This window comes from Microtus ochrogaster, chromosome 26, assembly GCF_000317375.1.
Source record: "Microtus ochrogaster isolate Prairie Vole_2 chromosome 26, MicOch1.0, whole genome shotgun sequence".
In the NCBI taxonomy this organism is placed as follows: domain Eukaryota; kingdom Metazoa; phylum Chordata; class Mammalia; order Rodentia; family Cricetidae; genus Microtus; species Microtus ochrogaster.
Genome location: NC_022025.1, coordinates 3,440,613 through 3,460,347, shown reverse-complemented (window position 1 = coordinate 3,460,347; position 19,735 = coordinate 3,440,613). Strand labels below are relative to the sequence as shown.

Here is a 19,735-nt window from a genome sequence, read left to right as displayed (position 1 = left end):
TATTACAGCAGCAGGACAGTAACTAATACAGCCTCTCAGCTGGTTCTCTATTACAGCAGCAGGACAGTAACTAATACAGCCTCTCAGCTGGTTCTTGCAAACATGACTGCTAAAAAGGAATCCTGACATCTGTTCTTGTCCTGGAGACAATGGATTCCTGAGCAGAGCCCGAGAAACTGGACACATTGTATGCATATAGTCATTTAAAAAATCCATAAAACCTTTGTTTAGATCACTTATTATACTAAGAGAATAGCACATTTATGGTGTACACTTCTTAACACTTTTCTAGTACGTGTAAGCTTACAAACAAAGAGAGATTGGGAAGAATACAAATTGCCATGGTATCTACACAGCCTGGTGAAATGTAAGCCTATCCCTGTCTGAAGACAAGAGAGATGGAGGATGAACCACTTCCAAGGCCAGATGACTGTTAGCTTGACTTAGATAAAAATTGCTCGCCAAGGCAATGCTCCGATGACTTGGGTAGATTATTTTATAAGATGAATTTTAATCAAACAGCCACAGACTTTCTTCAAGATATTTAATAGAGACTTGAGAGATGAAGTGAGGGGAAAATATTTGGAGGAAGATTTGTTTCCTTGCAGGGGTCTGGGCTGGTGATGATTGAAGGTCCCCTTTCAAGTGAAGCTGTTCTTCACAAAAAGATTAATAGCCAAGACTGACTCACTTTGAAGGGTAAGCTTTCCTGGGGAGTAAGAGAAGGGGAGTTACAAAATCAGTGTGGGAAACACATTATTAATCAAGTAATGCCTGCCAGAGATCATCAGTCATGGTGCCGGGACAAGCTGATCCAGCTCTGCATTTCCTCGTGTGCACGATACTGGGTACAGAACAGCATTGGAGGAAAAGTCACAACCTGTTTTGTTTAAAAAGGTTACTTTTTTAAATTGGCATAATTGTATGTGTATGAATATCCTACCTACATACACGTGAACCAGATGCATGCTGGGTGCAGATGGAAGTCAGAGGAGGGCAGCAGATCCCCGGAACTGGAGTGAGGGTGTCTGTGAGCCACCATGTGGATGCTCCAAACTGCCGAGCCGTTTATCCAGCTTCGGACTTAACGACCTTTTTGTAGCTTAAACTGAGAAGTGCTACACATCTCCATATTCTAATTGTTAGAAGGAACTCACTGTATCCAACAAGGAGAAACATCTCAGATGCTGTCTACACAATAAGAGAAGTTCTGCTCTAAGGAAGAAAGATTCTTTTCCTTATATGTGGATATATACTTACAAATGACAGAAAGGCTTCAAAAGAGGCAGAATTTGAGTTATGTGACAATCCATTAACGTCCTGAGAATTTACAAAGTGCAATTTCCCCACTTGTCTCAGATCTGTTACACTACAGTAATATTTAACCAGTTTTTCAGTAGGACACATCCATGAACTTGCTAGTATAAAGGGAAGGAAGGAGGGCAAGCAAAGGAAGTACCCAACGGCCCGAGAGAAATAAGGTCAAAGTTCACACCTGCACATTAGCATGGCAAACAGCACAGCGAGGGCTACAATGACCTTTGGGGAAAAATATGAAAATAAAAATAGGAGTTTCAAGAGAAAGAATATGTCTCATCAAATGTATGAAAGAATATGGCAGAATATGTCTCCCGACAAAGTGGTGTGTCAGCCTCACATTATTTGATGAAAATTGAGACAGCCAGAGTAGCAGTTCTAAAAAGTAGTCTGATTATATTTGATATTCCTCCCTCATAGAATTAGAGTCTGCATCTCTTCTGGACTTTGGGAAGGATATATGATTGCTTTGGCTAAAAGAGAGCTACTCTTGACTTTTGAGGCTCAGTTAAGAGAGACCCAGTAGCTTCATTTGCTACTCTTGGGATACCTGCTCTTATAAGCCAACCACTGTGCGATGCATTTATGAAATTATTTTAATATTAATTAAAACCCATAGTTGTGGGTTGGCTGCATGATGAAACATTATTGGAATAGTGAGGAAGCTTTATATGAATAATACATGTCTTTATTGGCAAAATGGTAAAAATTTATTATTTTATATTAATATGTTTACTATCTATTAATTATATGTAATATAAAATGGAACTATATTAGTTTAAACTGAAAATAATCATTAGTAAATACTACTAACCATAGCCAGGAACTACAGACAGGCAAGGGAGCTATAACAATTATAAAAATGACCATATTAATAAGAAAGTAAACAGTTATAAATTTAGAAATTAGAATTGAAACCATAACTGTTTTTATAACAATGTCTCAAATCAACAAAAGTCCTCAAAAAGTGGTGAGCAACTGTCTCCTCTCCTGGTCAAGTAACAGTTGCAAATTATCACCTGTTACTGTCCCTACAGTGAGAGAGTATTAGACACCCTGCCATTGTCTCCCCCGTGGCTGTGCTGACCCTACTCCCCTTTCATGTATAGAACCTGCGATTGTACTCCTGAATCTTTCATTGTTCTCTATAGTATTACTCAAGTCTCTCATCTTCAAGGCACCACCTCCTCTCCTCATCCTCTCTGGCTTTCTGCAAAGCTACAATCTACCAACTATGCCTTCCTCAATCTTCAGTGTCATTTAAAAATACCCTAACCTACATCATTTATGACGGCACTCCATCCATGGAAGCAGATCAGTGCCTTGCTCAGCCATCACCAGAGAAGCTCCTTCCTACAGCAGATGGCAACAAATGCAGAGAGCCATGGCTAGACATTATGCAGAGGGTGAGACCCAGCCCTAAGCAGGATGTCTCCATGAAATTATTTCCCAAAAGTGCTCATGGAACTCCATGGAAGAGGAGACAAAAAGAGTGTAAAGGCCAGGAGGGATGAAGAACACCAAGAAAGCAAGACTTTCCAAACCAACAAGATCAAAACACATATGGACTTAAAGAGATTGAGGCAGCATTCACAGTGCCTGCATGGGACTGCAACAGATGGGGTACAAGAGCTGAACATAGAAGTGAACACAGGCCCCCAGCCCTAACCCAAGAGCAAGCTCCAATTAAAACCACTGACAAAATTTAGCTTCCTCCCAGGGAGTCTCACTGGGGTAACAAACTACACGTAAGGGTAGCTGCATGCCCAGCAGTAAATGACCAGTACGACCAGCATAAAAAGAACCCAAGAGCATCTTTGAAGGTTCCCTGTCTCAGAACATCATGTCGGGACTATCCCTTTCTTATTTTTGATTTTGTCTTATTATGCATATATGTGCATATATATGTATATATGTGCGTATATATAAAAATCTTATTTTTACCATACAAGTACTTTGTGTATATACTATGGCTTCCAGCGTTTTTATGGGATCCTGAGTGTGTGAATGAGTGGGTCTCTTTCTTGTTCCTTCTCTTGGTCTCTTTTCCTTCTCTTTGTTTATATTACCCTATCACAATGAATTAATTTTCATTTTATTATTGTCCCTCAGAAGCCTGTTTCTTTTTCTAATGAGAGGGAGAAAGAGAGTGGATCTGGATGGGAGGGGTGGTGGCAGAAACCGGGAGGACTAGAGGGAGGGGAAACTGTAATCAGCATATATTATATGAGGAAAAAATCTATTTTCAATAAAAGGAAAAAGATACATTTATGATGTATCATAAAACATATAAATATTGATGAAAACTTACCTATAGGGTAACATCAACCCTCTATACTGATCCGTGTCTTGGAGATGGCTATATTCATTGTTTTTCAACTTTCACAGCCCACTCACATAATCCCCTGTAACTTGGCTTTGCCAATCTATCATCATAGTAGTACTGGCTCAAAAGCTGCAAACAGGGCCTTTTTCTTTCAGCAGTATCATTAACCTCTCTGTATACAAGAGGCATAAAAGAAGCCCCTCTGCTCCTCCAGCTCTAGTGTTGACACTACACAGGAGTCCGAGGAGAAACCCTTCACCTTCCAGCACTGCCATTCAACAGTGAGCACAGGCTTGCTGCTCTGGGCATCTTCTCTCTTCTCTGAGCTATCACCTGTTCTCCCAAACAGAAACATTTCTCACTGCCTCCTCTCCACGCCAACTCTCATGGTGAACTAACTCGGAGGCCCTTATGGCCAACCTTCTCATAATTTCGTCTTTGTAAAGGCTCTTTATTGATTAGGTTTCATATTTGATAGTAAGCTATACCAGAACCAAGTGATGCACACACAGCAAACATCCCAAGGGGAGAAATGCTCTTTTAAAGGAGGTCAAGCGATAAGAGTGTGCAGAATCACTTGGAATATGAAGAAGAATGGCTTTCACTTAACAGACATGGTCTTGGGGACTTTCACTTTAACGTTGTGGTGATGAGCTGTTCCTTCAGCCTGAAGTACTCACGTTCCTAGTATCTTTATGCCTTCTGCCCACTACCTTCAACCAATAAGTACCACCTTCAGAGCTAGCACCTGAACGTGGTAAGAAAACCAGTGCCTCTCACAGCAGCAATAGAAGTACAGTGTCTGTTTATTTGCTTATTGATCGTCTTCTCTTGTGGGAATGAAGTCTCACCCAGCACCAGTCCTGAACAGCCTGCTGTGTACACACACAAGGTCCACTCCTACTGACCCCACCCTAGAGCTAAGCCATGACCTCCTGTGGATCTCCACATGTCTATCTTCGGCCCCGTTCTCCCTTCAGTGCTCAGTAAAACCTCTCCGAGACATGTCTTCTTTAAGCATCTACAAGCCTGAGGCCTAATCTTGCAATACCATACATCTGTAGAATTAAAACTTTGGTCAACAAGAGGTAAATTAATTTAACACCAAGCATGATGGTCATACACAGCAGAGAAAACTGGCTCCAAAAAGCTCTCCACATGTGCACTGTGGCATGCGTACACACACACACACACACACACACACACACACACACACACACTGAATGGCACGTATACAAATGAAGAGGAATATTTTAATCAAATAATTTAAAGTAGTTTAACAACTGCAGGCTAGGAGACCTAGCAGGAAGAGATGAGTGAGTCTCAGGGTCATCAGCATTCCAAGACCGGAGAAAAAGAACAGGCCTGTAGAACAGAACCATGAGCCCTCTCTGTCACCACTGCTGTGCTTTGGGCCAAGAGCCGCATAAACCCAGAAGCACCTGCCAAAGTTTCTGACAGCTGTGCATGCACCCTCTGCCATTTGCTCAGCTGTTTGGAAGTGAAAGGCACATATTCCCAGGGTTCTGCCATGTGGGCTTCTTTTTCCAAGCCAGAACAACGTGCTCAGAATCCAAACTCTTATTTTATTAGATCTAATTTTGCTCGCCCACCTAAATGAACGTATCGTGTGCTTGTGCTCTGCAGCTAACAGAGGTGACGAGAACACACCGCGTTGTATTTTAGAATGGGCAATGCTGACGAAATGAGAACAAATCACTCTGCCCGTCTATCAGCAGAGGCAGCTGCTCCTTGGAGAACTCGCTCCCTATTCACATGCAGCCTCACGTGGGGTAAACAGGCTTTGCAAAAACTCTGACACCTCTGTGTCTTGCATATGGACATCAGGAACCCAAGGAAGATGATTTCATGTGGGACTGCAGATTGCAGCAACGCCAGCTCACTTTGTATAACAATGTGGTTATGATGCTCTGGAACTGAACTAATTGGATTTGTTTAAAATGTAACCAGCTTTCTCCCACCAAGTCAGTGAAATACAAAGAAAGAAAAATAGAAAGGCTTTAGCTGGCTGATCTTTGCTGCCTTGAATATTTTTTAATAAAGACTCGGTATGTGCAAGCTAATTATATTGACTATGTTGAGTATTAATTTTATGCTTCAAGGTTATCAACCACCTTTGTATATACAATTTACAGGAAAATATATGGCTTAATCTCAAAATTAAGATGCCAAATAAACCAAATAATGCCATGTTTCATGACTTTCAAAGTGGATTGTCTCCTTGGCAATGCTTTACCAGAGCCCAGATATCCAACTGCCACTTTAGAAAAGAGGTTTCGCAGTTTCAAGTAGATGCCTGGTAAAGGGGATTTAATCCCCAATTAACTGCCTTTCTGTTTAGGCCAGATATAAAAGGTCACAGAGGAAAAGCAATCTTTCCCTTATTGAGTTTCTTCAATGTCCTTATCCAGAGATCAGAGTCCTGAGAGTGGCTTCTGAGCATGTTATACAGCCCCACTGACAAACATCGACAATCCAGGGGAGATTATAAAATATTTAAGATTATAACATTTGATGTCCAAAATTCCTAGATTTCTTAGTTTGATTTTTGTCTGATTCTTCTAGGCAAAATGTATGATCATTTAATTCTGAATCAGCAATCTTCCACAGATGATCTTCAGCTCCTAACAATCAAAGGATATTTCATCTTAAAGGGTGTTATGTCCCTCAAGTGCATATGGGAAATGAAACCATTATTGCCAGTAGTCATGATGTTATCTGTATTCACAGGTCTCTGTGCTCTAAGAAGAACCAATTATGACTTGCTCCATCAATAATCCCCTGGGAAATTTGTAATGATTTATTTTCCTGGCTTATTAAAAGCCTAGCCAAGGCTCAAATGTCTCTGGATACCCATAAAATTAGAAAAGCATTGCCATAAAATTAAGAAATAGGAGCTAAATATCCATACAGAAAGAGATCCAACAAATATTCCCTGATGTGAATTATTTGCATTAGACAAATATTTCCAGTAAGAATTTGTTGTTATGAAACTCAGCTTCTTAGTTTTATTGCTTTATCATAAAATTCATTTATATCACCATTCAGGTTGTTTTTTTTATCTCATTCTGAAATAATATACAAGAAGAAACTAGTCCCTTTTATGCTTTGTCATTTATTTATTTAATAGTTTCTTGAGATCGGGTCTCGGGTAGCAGAGTGAGTGGCCTTGAACTTGCTAAATTGCCACGGTTGGCCTTGAAATCCCGACCCTTCTGCTTCTGCTTCTCAAATGCTCACTTTAAAAAGGTGATACACCTAACTTTCTCATCTTAAGTATAGGAAAGTAATTATTTTAACAAAATACTAAGTTTAAAATTTGGAAAAATTATATAATTATTGTTTGATAGGATTCAGAATTAAAAGTTAACTAGAAATGTCTAGAATGTAACTAGAAATTAGTCTCAGAATGTAACTCATTTATATAATGACTATAGTTGGGTATTCAATCTGAAGGTTAAATATTTAGACACGATTTAGCATGTTATAGATAAAATATAAAAATACCTCATTAAAATGATTTTTGCAGTTGTTCCATACAGTCACAGACTATGTAGAAAGGTTTGTGGAAAATGGCTCAGTGGTTAAAACAGTTGCTACAGGAACTATTGAAGTTTGGGTCCCTGGGATCCACCTAGGCATCAGGCATGCCCACTGGCATGCTTATAACTCCAGTCTCAGATAATGGAGTCAGGGCATCCCCAGAACAAGTTTCCCATCAGGACTAGTCTTAGCGTAAGTTCTGGTTTGAATTATGACAACCTGCATCAAAGGAAATAAGATGGAACAGAAATCCAGAAAGATTCCAATATCAAATCTGACCCTCCACACTTATTCTCATATCTAGACATGCACACTCAGCCACCTCCACACATGTGAACATGAATGCACACATCATATTTAGAAACAGGCAAAAGGAATAAAAGGAAAATAATCCTACGGATAAACTGTTTAAAATAATGAATTTGAAGATTATAGAAAAAAAGAAAACAAAGATATGTTTATAAGGGTTGCACATGTGGAACTGAATGCATAGCTCAGTTGGTAGAATACTTGTCAATACACACAACGCCCTGGGATCAACCCCAGTGCTGCAGAAAGCTAGCCATGGTGGCCCACGTCTGCCACCCCAGCAGTTGAGAGACAGAACAGGAAAGTCAAGGTCACCCTCATCTACATAAAGAGTTTGAGGCTATGCTAGACTGCAGGAAACCCAAAACAGTAACAACAACTAAACTGATAGGTGGTTAAAATACCTCTTCTTCTAGAGGACTCAGGATCCATTCCTAGCGCCTGCATAGCAGCTTACACCTGTCCAGAACTCCGTACCAAGGAATCTAACACTCTCTTGTGACCTCTGTGGACACCATGAAAGCATGCGGTACACAGACATGCATGCAAGCAGATCACTCTTAAACACAACAGAAATCCAAAAAATTAAGAAAATTAAATTATTCGCATATTATGACTCATACATATTATATGAATAATTTATTTAAGGAGTAGCTCAATATTATATTATTTGTTTCTCAAATAATCTACAGACCCAACACAGTTCAAAGGAAAAAAAAATAAGAGATTTTGAGTACAAGTGGGTGAGGAGCTTTGTGTGTTTGGATGAAGTAATGGACATATAAGAATACTCAACAAATTTATTATATTAAGAATTTTTTCAATTCTAATAATTAGTGTTAGTAGGGATACAATGTAGCTTTTAGTAGCTTTTCAAAAATAATAGATCAGATACATTGTCTCATCCATCCAGTGAGACATTCTGTCAGTAAAAATGATGACGCTTCCAAATTTTCTCCAGTGAAAAGTGTTTCTTACATATTATGAAATGAAAATGGTAGCTACAAAATGGCAGACAGGACGTGGTCAAATTGTAAAGCATATATAAAGGATTCAATGACGTGTACATATAAACATGAGACGCGGTTTTGTGAGAGTGGGAGCATGGAGGGCAACACTTCAGGTTTCATGTTTTGGACATTATGGAGGTTTCCCTTTATAAAAATGCATTATTTTATAGTCACGAGAGTCCACTTCAGCACTGTAGAAAGAACGTCTAATAAAATTGAAAGAATGAGACAAAGATAACCTCCAGGAGAAAGAGAAAATTCAGCCCTTCAGCTCTTGAAGAAAGACCTCCTATTCTTCTGTTTGTCATCACAGAGCGACTAGAAGAGGGGACGCTGCCAGACGGAATCCCATGTGATACAGTCCCTTTGTTTCCAGTTCCCTTTCCCATCATTCCACAGCTGACAGTGAGGGAGACACAGGGGTGGCAGAGTCTCAATCCATGGACAGTATCCTCCTGTCCTTATACTGAGGGGAGAACTCCATCTCCACAGTGAGTGACAGTCCATCACCTGACACGGTCTACACTAAAAACCCACCTCGGTGTTGTCACAGGGAGTTTCGTAAGGAAAGAGAGTTATGGGAGTGTGTGCTATGGCAATGTGTTTAGTTTAAATACTTTTAACAAAACCTTTAATTTGTCTACATAGTATTCTGGGTTTAAAATAGTATATTTATGACTACTGCCTACCATAAAAATTGCACCGAATGAAACTACTCACCATGAGAATGGTATAATTACCACAGCCCATGCTTACTATACGGCAGGACCTAAGAGGCACTTTCTATTCCTAAGTCAATGATTCCTCAAAGTAACCTTTGAGAAGCATTCTGTTTACATACCTCCTTCATCTATGAGGGAACAATTTCAGAAAGTGAGAAAGGCCTTGTCCAAAGACACCAAGACAAAACAAGACAGAGCGGGATAGACACAGACAAGCTGCCTTAATACAACAGATTTGCCTTCAGTTTTACAAAAAACTCAAAGTTATATAAAGATTGCAAAAATATTAGTAAGGGCTCTTGAATACGCTCACGTAGCTTCTCTTGTTCAAGTTTTACCCATACATTTGCAACAAATCAAAGCGCACATTTAGGCATGGACATTAGCTAAGCCCCCACTTCATGTACATTCCTCTGATTTCCCCACTGTGTTCTGATGATCCAGGGATTCATCCTTGCCACCACTTTCCTCGGGGCTGTCACGTGCTCTCGGTGTCCCCCAGATCATGACAGTTTGTCAGACGTCCCTTGTTTTTGATGACAATGACACGGTTTGAAGAGTATGCATAGGGAATTTTGTAGAACGTCCTGCCTTTTGGTTTCATAGTTAGAGAGGAGTTATGGTTTGAGGAAGATGACAGAGCGGTGTGCCGTTTTCCTCATCTGCCACCATGTGACTTCTCATACCTGAGAACAGTCTTAAAGACCTGGCTGTTTCTCTGCATTGTCACCATGCCCTCCCACCTACCATTCGCCATATTCAACATTACAAACAGTTCGCAATCGAAGCCTACTGTGCAGACATGGAGGGAAGGGCCGAGATGAGCTCCATCTTTTTGGAAGTCTGTGGATCTCTACATACTTTGTTTGAGACCATTATGCCTGCATATTAATTACAGCCCATCATTCTATACTCCTCTTATCTCACTCATTCTTACAGTTCTATCATTTTATTCACATATGATAATTTAAAGGCACGCTTCCTTTCTTCTTAAAGGCAAAAGCAAATGTGACAACTTGGACAAAAATGTTTTAAAATATTTCCAGCAGAACATTAAGTCATTAAGTAACTAATTAGAGACACATTTTTCCGAGAAGCACTTTGCACAAAACTTACCAGAAATATTCGTTCAAGTTGATCCTGAATGTCTTTCATTCCCGGAAAAGCGGCGACTCCCTGGATCATCTCAACAAAGATGCAGCCGACTCCCCTGAAGAGAAAGGAATCATTACAAAAACTTCAACAATTCTGCTTACAAGTCCAGATCAGAGATTAAACCCCACCCTGGGGAAGAGGCAATGAATCAATAACACTCTCAATGATCAACCCAAGCTGAGACACACCTAGACCCACACTCTGCACCCTACTTTTCCTATTGCCCGGAGAGGGCCCGAAACATGTGCAGCTACCCTGGCTCTGAGCATGATGGAAACCAATCAAGAAGCAGGTTTCAGTGGTCCCTTTACACCTGTAGGTCACAGTGAGAACGTCCTTGGCTTGACACAGGGGAGCCTCAGAACACCCTTTCCAGCTCCCTTCCAGCTCTATTTCACAGCTCGTAATGGGCTGTACTTTCAGATGCTCGGGGAACTCTGAATCAGCATCATCAGGGCAACTTTTAAAAACCACAAACGCTCTTACCACAAACCCCAAAGATTCTGCCCAGGCATGAGCTACTGAGATGGCTCAAGGCATCTACGCACAGGGCTGCTGAGTCAGGCTCTCCGCTGGCCAAACAGAAATGCTGACATAACCTTACCCTCCAGCACCATCTCTTTACCTACTTACTCTTGAGCTCCAAACACAATTCAGCCTCTGCAATCCTGCATCAATGCCATCTCCTCCAGGAAGCCTTCCCTGGACTTCCTAGCAGACAAGACAGTCCCCCCGCATGAGCTTACACTAGGCATATACCCTTTCTCAATGCCCCCATCATCCAGTGAGCTCAGCCTTGCCACCTACCTGAACTGCCTGCCATGCTCACCGCACAGTACAGGCAAACAGCCAGTCAAATGCCTGTGCTGAGATTTGGAAGAACAAGTTATTTAGAATAGGATGGCGGGAAACTGGAATAAACCAGAGAAGTCATGCTAATGGCAAAGAACTAACATAGAGCTCTCACTCCCGCACATGAAGACCTCTGACCTGATCTGGTTCCTGCCTGCAGGAGACCAGAGTATATAGATAGCTCTTAATTCATAATCATTCGTTATCATTTTTTTCCTGTTTCCCTCTTGAATGCATTTAGGTTTCCTGACTAACCATAGCACGACATTTCTTCAAATAATGTATTTACTTTGATCTAGGGAAGGAAACCATTGGCTCTTTCACTTATGTCAGAATCCCTCGGGGTAAAAGACAGATGAGCGACCCACTTCTGTGCAGCTGCTCCAGTTGTCACCACAGTTGTGATCAACACCGTTCTGCATTACAATCATACACTAGTAGAAATTCCTTTCCTGCAATGCGTGCCACATAACTTCAACTTAAACACACACCAGGGTGTGTGCTGCCAAAACGTCTGCACAAAGTCCCGCGTTACATCATAAACACAATTTCACTTGGGGAAATGAGAATTAGTTTCATATCATTCTAGACAGATGGAGTTCAGACGTCTGATTACATCTACTTAAAATGCTAGTACGGTGCTTTTCTAGATGTTTTTTCTGTCGAGAATTCTTTCCAAGAATACTGACCTTAACTGCCAAGGCTGGAGATTAGCCTTGGCAGTTAAGAGAATATATGTTCTTTTAGAGGACGTGTCTTTGGTACCAGTGTCCACATTGTTGGGCTCACAGCTGCATCTAGGGAGCCCCGAGGCTCTGGCTCCCACAGGTACTATGCTCACTTGTATATGTACTTCCACACCCACACATAGACTAACTAAAAACAAAATCTTCTTTAAAAACTTAATATAGGACTTAAAACATAATTGACAGTTCTTTGATATAATAAGCAATGACAAATACCCTTTCAGGCCTGGATAGCTATAATTTTGTAGTATTCATTGTGAAGAAGGAATTGAAAGTTAGGCATAAAAATAAAGCATAAAAATGAGTTCAAATAAACTTAGTCAAAAAAGCTAAATGATTTTAAATGCTAACATGTAATCGACAGTGTGGGAATAATCAGTATTGGTCACTAATGCCACAGAAAAAGTACTCTATTTCTTTCTGCAGTTTGGCTGGGTAATCTATAGTGAATTCATATCTTAAGATGTCACTAAAAAGCCATTTCCCTTTGCTTCTCTTCTTTCATTGTTTATTGGTTTTCAGTAATGCTAGACTCAAAGTCATGCCTGGCTCCTATCAGGCAAATGGGTCTATCTCTGTGCTGTATCTGAGCCCAATACCTTTTCTTCCCTCATCCAGTGTGGTGTAGGGGATCAAACGCAGAGACTTGCACAATCTAAGTAAGTGTTTTACCCTGACCCAGTAATGTCTCTTTGAATTAAGAGAATAAGAAGATGATTTGTACTTCTCTCTAGCATGTGATATAATTTTCTACTATAGTTCAGGGAATAATATTTTTCTTCTTTACTCCTCATAGGAAAAGGTCAAATAAAATTTAAGGTTCACTGACAATTTTCATAAAATTATATCACATTTCCATATACATAAATATGGCAATTTTCCTCTAGCATATGTTACACAGATCCATAGTAAGATGTAGAGCGAAATCTGAGAGCATACTCCACTCGGGGAGGAAGGCTTTGGGAGCTAGAAACCTGGCGGCTAGAAGGGCTGGAGATTTCAGCTTGTATTATGGGATAAGGGAACCACATGGCTGGGCATGGGCTATTCCAGGCAGAGGAAACAGCTTCTAGCAAGTGGGGAAACTTGAGAGAGCTAAGAGTGAAAAGAGGAAGGAGGGATAGAAAAGGTCAGAGGTCACCTTTCTTCCTATGACAGGTTTGCTTCATTCCGCAGCTAGAAACCCTCCCCACTTCTACTACTCTGAGAGAAAGAACCTGAACAGCTGGACTGCTGGACAGAACCAAGGGCACTCAGCTGGTGCTGATGAAGAAATCACAGAGGGGCTGAAGCAACAGCTCAGCGGCTCAACCCAGCCCTTAAGACACTGGCTGCTTTTCCAGGGTTCTGTTCCCAGCACTCAAATGACAGCGCAAAACTGTCAACTCCAGTTCCAGAGGACCTGATGCCCTCCTCCCGTTTCCACAGGTATTATATCACATAGGCCGCACAGACAATCATGCAGGTGAAAACATCCCTTGAATAAAAACAAAATAAACAAGTAAATTAAAATTTAAAAAGAAAGAAATGACATAGCTTTCATTGTAATGGTGGACCCGTTACACTCTCTAGTTGCTAAGTCACCTTGCTCTTCCCAGTTCTAGAGCAATTGCAGTGAGGATGGTGTGGATAGTGTGGTCTCCTTCCCTGGATGCTGGGTGGGGGGTGGGGGAGAAGTGGTGGTTTTGCAAAACAATGAAAAGGCCCATGGGCCAACTCCTGCCTACTGTGGATTTTCATGTGGTCTCTGAGAGAAGAACCATTTAATTTTTTCTCAGAATTATTAACTTTTACTGGCATACTAAAGTGTATATATATATATATATATATATGTATATATAATTAAATATATAGTTATGTTTTATAAGATGTTATATAAGATATATTATGTTAAATTGTTTATATTATATATAGTACACACACATATATACACTATGTTACATGATGCTCTGAAATAGATGTGTGTAACAGTAAAATCTAGCTAATTCACATGTGTATTATTTCATACACCTAATTCTGTGTCAAGAAAAATTGATATGCACACTGAGTGTTTTTCAGTAATCCACTATACTGTCATTAACCTGTCACCATGTTAGCTGACAGGTCTCTGGGACTATACCTCTCTCTGTCATTGTGCATGGGCAGTTGACTTCCCTCGGTTAAAAGATGGGTAAAATACTAACATCTGAGCCACACAGAAAACATGAATGGGGGGGGGGTACTTCAAAATCAGTTCTCCAAAGATTTCTTCTCCAAATGGAGGGCTCGGGAGTTGGTTAGAAGTGAAAGAAAACTTCTCTCCATGAGCCCTTATTACAGAGCTTTCGTGTTCTGTTTAGAAGAGATGGGGAGAACCTCTTTCAAGAATTTCTTGAAAGCATTACCATTTATTTTATAACATAAATGCTAAGAAATCCAGTCTACTAAATTGAATTTTATATGTAAATGCACAGTTGCTGAGATCTACGGTTCCTGGAGAGTTTTTTTCTATCTGTCTATACTATGCCTACATCACTGTATGCTGATAAAGGAGGAATCCACTGTTTTTACATTATATCTTTCTTTAATATTTATTTACTTATTATGTATACAATATTCTGTGTGTATGCCCGAAGGCCAGAAGAGGGCACCAGATCTCATTACAGATGGTTGTGAGCCACCATGTGGTTGCTGGGAATTGAACTCAGGACCTTTGGAACAGCAGGCAATGCTCTTAACCTCTGAGCCATCTCTCCAGCCCCCTTTACATTATATCTTAAGATTTTTTTCTCCTTGTACTAAATAATGGAGACTGGAGGCATATACAGCCCTTTTGCTGTTGCTGCTTTCATGAAATACACAAAGCAGACTAGCTCTATTTAAAAAGAGATTTATTTTATTTACCTCTCAGTTAGGGAAGTTAAAAGTCCAAATAACAGGCAGACGTTCTAGAGAACCCTCCCCTTGGCTGCATCATCTCATAGAGAAGCAGGAGAGGAAGGCAGGAGAGTATGGGGACACGAGAAGGGAAAAACCCTTCTGGTTAGAAGCAAGTAAGCATTCCAGCACAGTTAAGAACAACTGCTTAGGGCCATGTTTCCCAGGTAGAACCCTGCAATTCTGTAGAAATTTCACAAGCAACCCCTTGTGCAATCCCAAAAGCTCCTGGTTTTATTTTATCAGATTACAATCCAATCCAAAGTGCCCTACCCCAGTCTAATCCCATCAGAATGAGAAGGATGACAAGCGGGGGGACAGGGATACAGGGGTGGGGAGCTTCTTAGCAACCTATTGAGATGTAACTGAAATCTACCAAATGGTATCTTAGACACTTGTGATTCTCCTGGAGGAGCCCACACCACACTGACCTCTGTCATATTCTTCCATTTCTCTTAACTCCTATGTTTAAGCTTTGAGTTTAGAAAACTATTGCTTATTAGACTGCAGCTGTCACTTAAGGGGCTCACAGCCATATTGGAAATGTCGTTTTCTGTCCCTGAGCATCTTCCTCTCTCTTGACCCTTGTGGTTGAGTATATAACCAAATTCTAAAACTGGATGGAATGGGGTGAGGTTACCAAAACCACCTACTGATACGCATCCTGAAATATCTGTTTATTAAAATCCTGATCAAACTTGATGTTAGAGTGTGGTGACATTAGCCTACACTCACAGCACTTTGAAAGGCTGATGCAGGAGGATAATGAGTTCAAGTCCAGTCTAGGCTACACAATGAGACCCTGTCGCAAAACATAGGAAAAAAAAATAGGTATGAGGACCTTTTTATATCTGTCACCAAGCATATTTGATCCCAAGCATAATATAAATGGTTGTCTCTAAAAGAAAAGTAACATAGTATTATTCATTATTATTTCTCTAGTTTACATTAATCTAATTTTGGTATTATCCCAAACAGTTAAAAAACTAAAACAGTGTTTTCCTTCACTGGATTTCAAATCAAGTATTTGGTTCAATCTCAGTGAACAATGCAGAAAAACTCTACTATTGTATAGCATGGTCTAGTTCACAATTGAAAAAGTTACATATTTTGTTTCTACTTTTATCTATTAGCAAAATCTTGGTATTTCCAATGTGGGAGCTCTGTCAAGGAGAAGTCAGAGTTTCAGTTCTCACATTAGCAGACTGCTTGTCATCCCAGCTGCCCTGCTAGCTTACACTGAAATAATCATACAGAAACTGTATTAATTAAAACACCACTTGGCCATTAGCTCTAGCCTCCTATTGGCTAACTCTCACATCTTGATTCAACCCATTTCTAATAATCTCTATGTCACCACGAGGTCGTGGAGTACTGGAAAATATTCAGCATATCTGACCTGGCAGCTCCATGACGGCTCTCTCTATGTCCTTCTTCCCAGCATTAGGTTCTGTCTACTCCACCTACCTAAGTGCTGCCCTATCAGGCCAAGGAAGTTTCTCTATTCAACCAATGAAAGCAACACATAGACAGAAGAGCCTCCTACATCACCCATGGCTGTGGCATCTGTTGTGTGTGTCCAGGAGGATCCTGACCCAGTAGCCTGTGCATGATCTGCACAGAGACCTCAGGGACCCACTGAGCTGCAGGGAGAAGCTGCACCTCTGCACGCAGGCTTCTCCAACTGCAAGCTATAGGAGGCCTCCAATATAGTCTAAACATGTAGTCACAGCCTTCTAGAATGATCTGCAGCTTCAAACCTTTCAGAAGAGTACTGCAAATCAAGAAGAAGATGCAAGCAGCTGAACAGAGCCCAAACTCAATGCAACTTGATTGTTTTGCTTTTCTGCCTTTCAACATTACGTTGGGACCAGAAATCCCAAAAGCGGCATGGGAGTAGCTTCTCCACCTAATGTGTATGCTGGTCCTGGGATGCAATCAGAACCTAGGTTCTAGCTTTCTGGGTGAGGGCCAAGGCTGAGATCCTGAATTTCTAACAAGTTCCTAAGTGATACTGAGGTGGCTTGTCTCCAAGTCAGACCCTGCAGCAGGAACCTACAATGATCTTCATGACTGTTTTCAAAGCAGTTTTGAGGGCTCAGATAAATCCCGTGAGCATGTATTAGAGCTGTGCTAAAAAAAAAAAAAAAAAAAAAACAACAACAATGAAACAATGGACTAGTAAATTAAATCAGGTTAAGTGTGAAACACAGTCTAAATTCAACACTAACTCACCAAGCTTCCTCATTAACTCACCTAGCAGGTAATTTTCTTTAGCTACGGTTGGCTGAAATGCACCATTATCTAATCAAAGCTGGGGCTACTTTGTGCACCAAGGTGGCCATAAATTTATCCCACTTTTCTCTGAAGAAATGTATCTACTTGCAAAACTGACCTACTTCTGCTGTCTAAAAAAATAAAAGACTAAAAAATAAAAATAAAAAATCAACTTACTTTTATTATACCTTCTAAGAAAATGTCTTATATATAACTGATGCAGTCTTTTCATCCTGGCCTCTCAGTCGTTGAAAAGTGGAAGATTAAAAAATTACACTTCACCATGCCCTTGGTGGGCACTGACGGGACTGAACTGATTAAAACGTCACTCACCATTTACTGTGGTTAGTGCTTCATTAGGCACCGATAGGCACAATATATCTTTGTCAAATACTTCCATGGAAAACTTAGCTCTCGGGCCATGAAAACAGAAAGCCCTAGACTGTGAGGAAAATCCCTGTGTGGAAAATATTCACGTCCGTACGATAGAGTTTTAGCAAAAAAGAACAACTTGGAACTAAATTTTCAAGTATTTAACAAAATTACGTCTCCAACAAGATGTATTTACATATTGAGCAAATCAGAATAAGAACGAAGCAGAAGTAAAGAATGGGTTCTGAAGAGGAGTGGAGTTCCAGGGTGGTCCAGGGGGGTGGGGAGAGGTTGCGGGTATCAGACCAGAGTCCACATGTGCAGTGAAGAACAACAAGAAATATCAGGAGCCCTGAGTACCCGCCTCAGAACCCTCTCAGGGCTCAGAATAGGATGCCTATGGCAGGCGAGGATCTGAGGGTAAACAATTGACTCAAGTACATTACCTCTGCATGGTCTTCACGTTTCATGTGAGGGAAAAAGTGAAGTGAAGTGGCGCAGAGAAGAAGAAAAATAAGGGGAAGAATAAGGAGGAGAAAGAAGGAGAATAAGGGGAAGAAGCAGAAGTAGCGACGAAGAGGAGAGTAAGAGTAAGGGCTGGTCTCCACGGGGTTTCTAGTTTTCACAGAGGTAGCTGGAAAACGCCATAGGCAAGGACAATGACAATATGCATCTCGAAACCACAAAGAGGGCAGGTAGAAGCTGACAAAGCAGTACTCTGGAACAGGTAACACCACCCAGGGAAGAGCCAGCCATTCAAGGGGAAATACCTCATGTCCCAAACCATTAGACAAAGTTACTAAGCATCCCTGAATCCTAGATACCCATTCTCCTCATCCAATCTCTTTTGTGACAACCAGCTTTGGGGATGCCCAGATTTGTTTGTTAGCAAAGGTGAGGAATGTTGTCTTTCCTGCTCGGTGGCTGTTTTCTACAGAAATTTCTATGTGGTCTGTTAGCAGGTAATTTTGATGGATTAATTCTATGTAAATTTGACTGTTAGAACAATGAGTGTTATGGCTCCCAGGTCTCACAGTGTGGAGGAAAGGAGCAAGGTCATTCATTCCATTGCCCTGCAGAAGTTACACTGCTGAGGTGTTCTGGGAATGAATCCCATTTCAAAGAGAAGAATCATGGCTTCACAAGGTTTCCACGGATATGGCAGCGACTTTTCCAAATGACACGTGTTCCCGCTGCTCAAAAAAAATGGGCTGTCCCATAAGTTGTACACTTGTGGTTCTGCCTTTATGAATCTGTCAGCTGTACATCTACGGTAGAGTCTTGTGCACTTGTGACAAAGACAGAGGGATCCCACCACCCCATAGTGCCCTGTGCTCCGTGTGCTTCAGTGGTAACTTCTGCCATGTGCGTTCAATCACATGTGCATGTCTGTGTTTAGGAGTAGTTTGCGTCAAGTGGAAAACGAATATTGTTGATTTCTCGTTTCTTTTTAGTTTTCTGTTTAACATCTCTGAGTTCCCAGCCATCAATGCAGGAATCATAGGAAACCTTGCCTTTCCTGGGATACAGTCAAGCTGTCGGTTGTCATAGCCTGAGAATTCTTCTTTACGCTAGGTGCTTGCTCTCTTAACCGCCAGTCCTCCGTTTTACCCCACCTGACATCTCTATCCACAAGTGCTAACATTTTATGTCCTAGCGATACCTCCTTCTAGGCAAGCACCCAGCATTGTCTAGTACCTTCTTCTAGGCCAGCACCCAGCATAGTCAACTCACAAGGATGATGGGCTGGATAGTTTTATATCAACTTGACACAAGTGGAGTCAGTTGAAAGGAGGGAACCTCAGCAGAGGAAATGAGATCCAGCAGTAGGGCTTTTTCCTAGTTACTGATCAATGGGGGAGGGCCCAGCCCATTGTGGGAGGTGTCATCCCCGGGCTGGTGGCCCTGGGTTCTATAAGAAAGCAGGCTGAGCAAGCCAGTAAGCAGCTCCCCCATGGCCTCTGAATGAGCTCCTGCCTCCAGTTTTCTGGCATGTTTGAGTTCCTGTTTTTGATGTGGGATTTTCCTCTGTATGCTGTGAATATATTTTATTACTATTGGTTAATAAAGAAGCTCTTTTGGACCTATTGCAGTGCAGAATAGAGCAAGGAAGAAATTCAAAGCAGAAACAGGAGAAAAGGTGGAATCAGGGAGGTGCCATATAGCTGC

General features: G+C 41.0%; 1 protein-coding gene across 5 annotated transcripts in view; it reads right to left on the bottom strand.

The window, feature by feature from the left end:
• Cdk14 (cyclin dependent kinase 14) overlaps positions 1-19,735 on the bottom strand; it is a 534,756-nt gene that overhangs the window by 189,950 nt on the left and 325,071 nt on the right. For all 5 annotated transcript variants that reach the window (XM_005358306.2, XM_026784636.1, XM_026784637.1 and 2 more), the window contains one exon: positions 10,365-10,458. In XM_005358306.2, the coding sequence (XP_005358363.1) occupies positions 10,365-10,458 (94 nt within the window). The remainder of the gene's footprint in view (positions 1-10,364; positions 10,459-19,735) is intronic.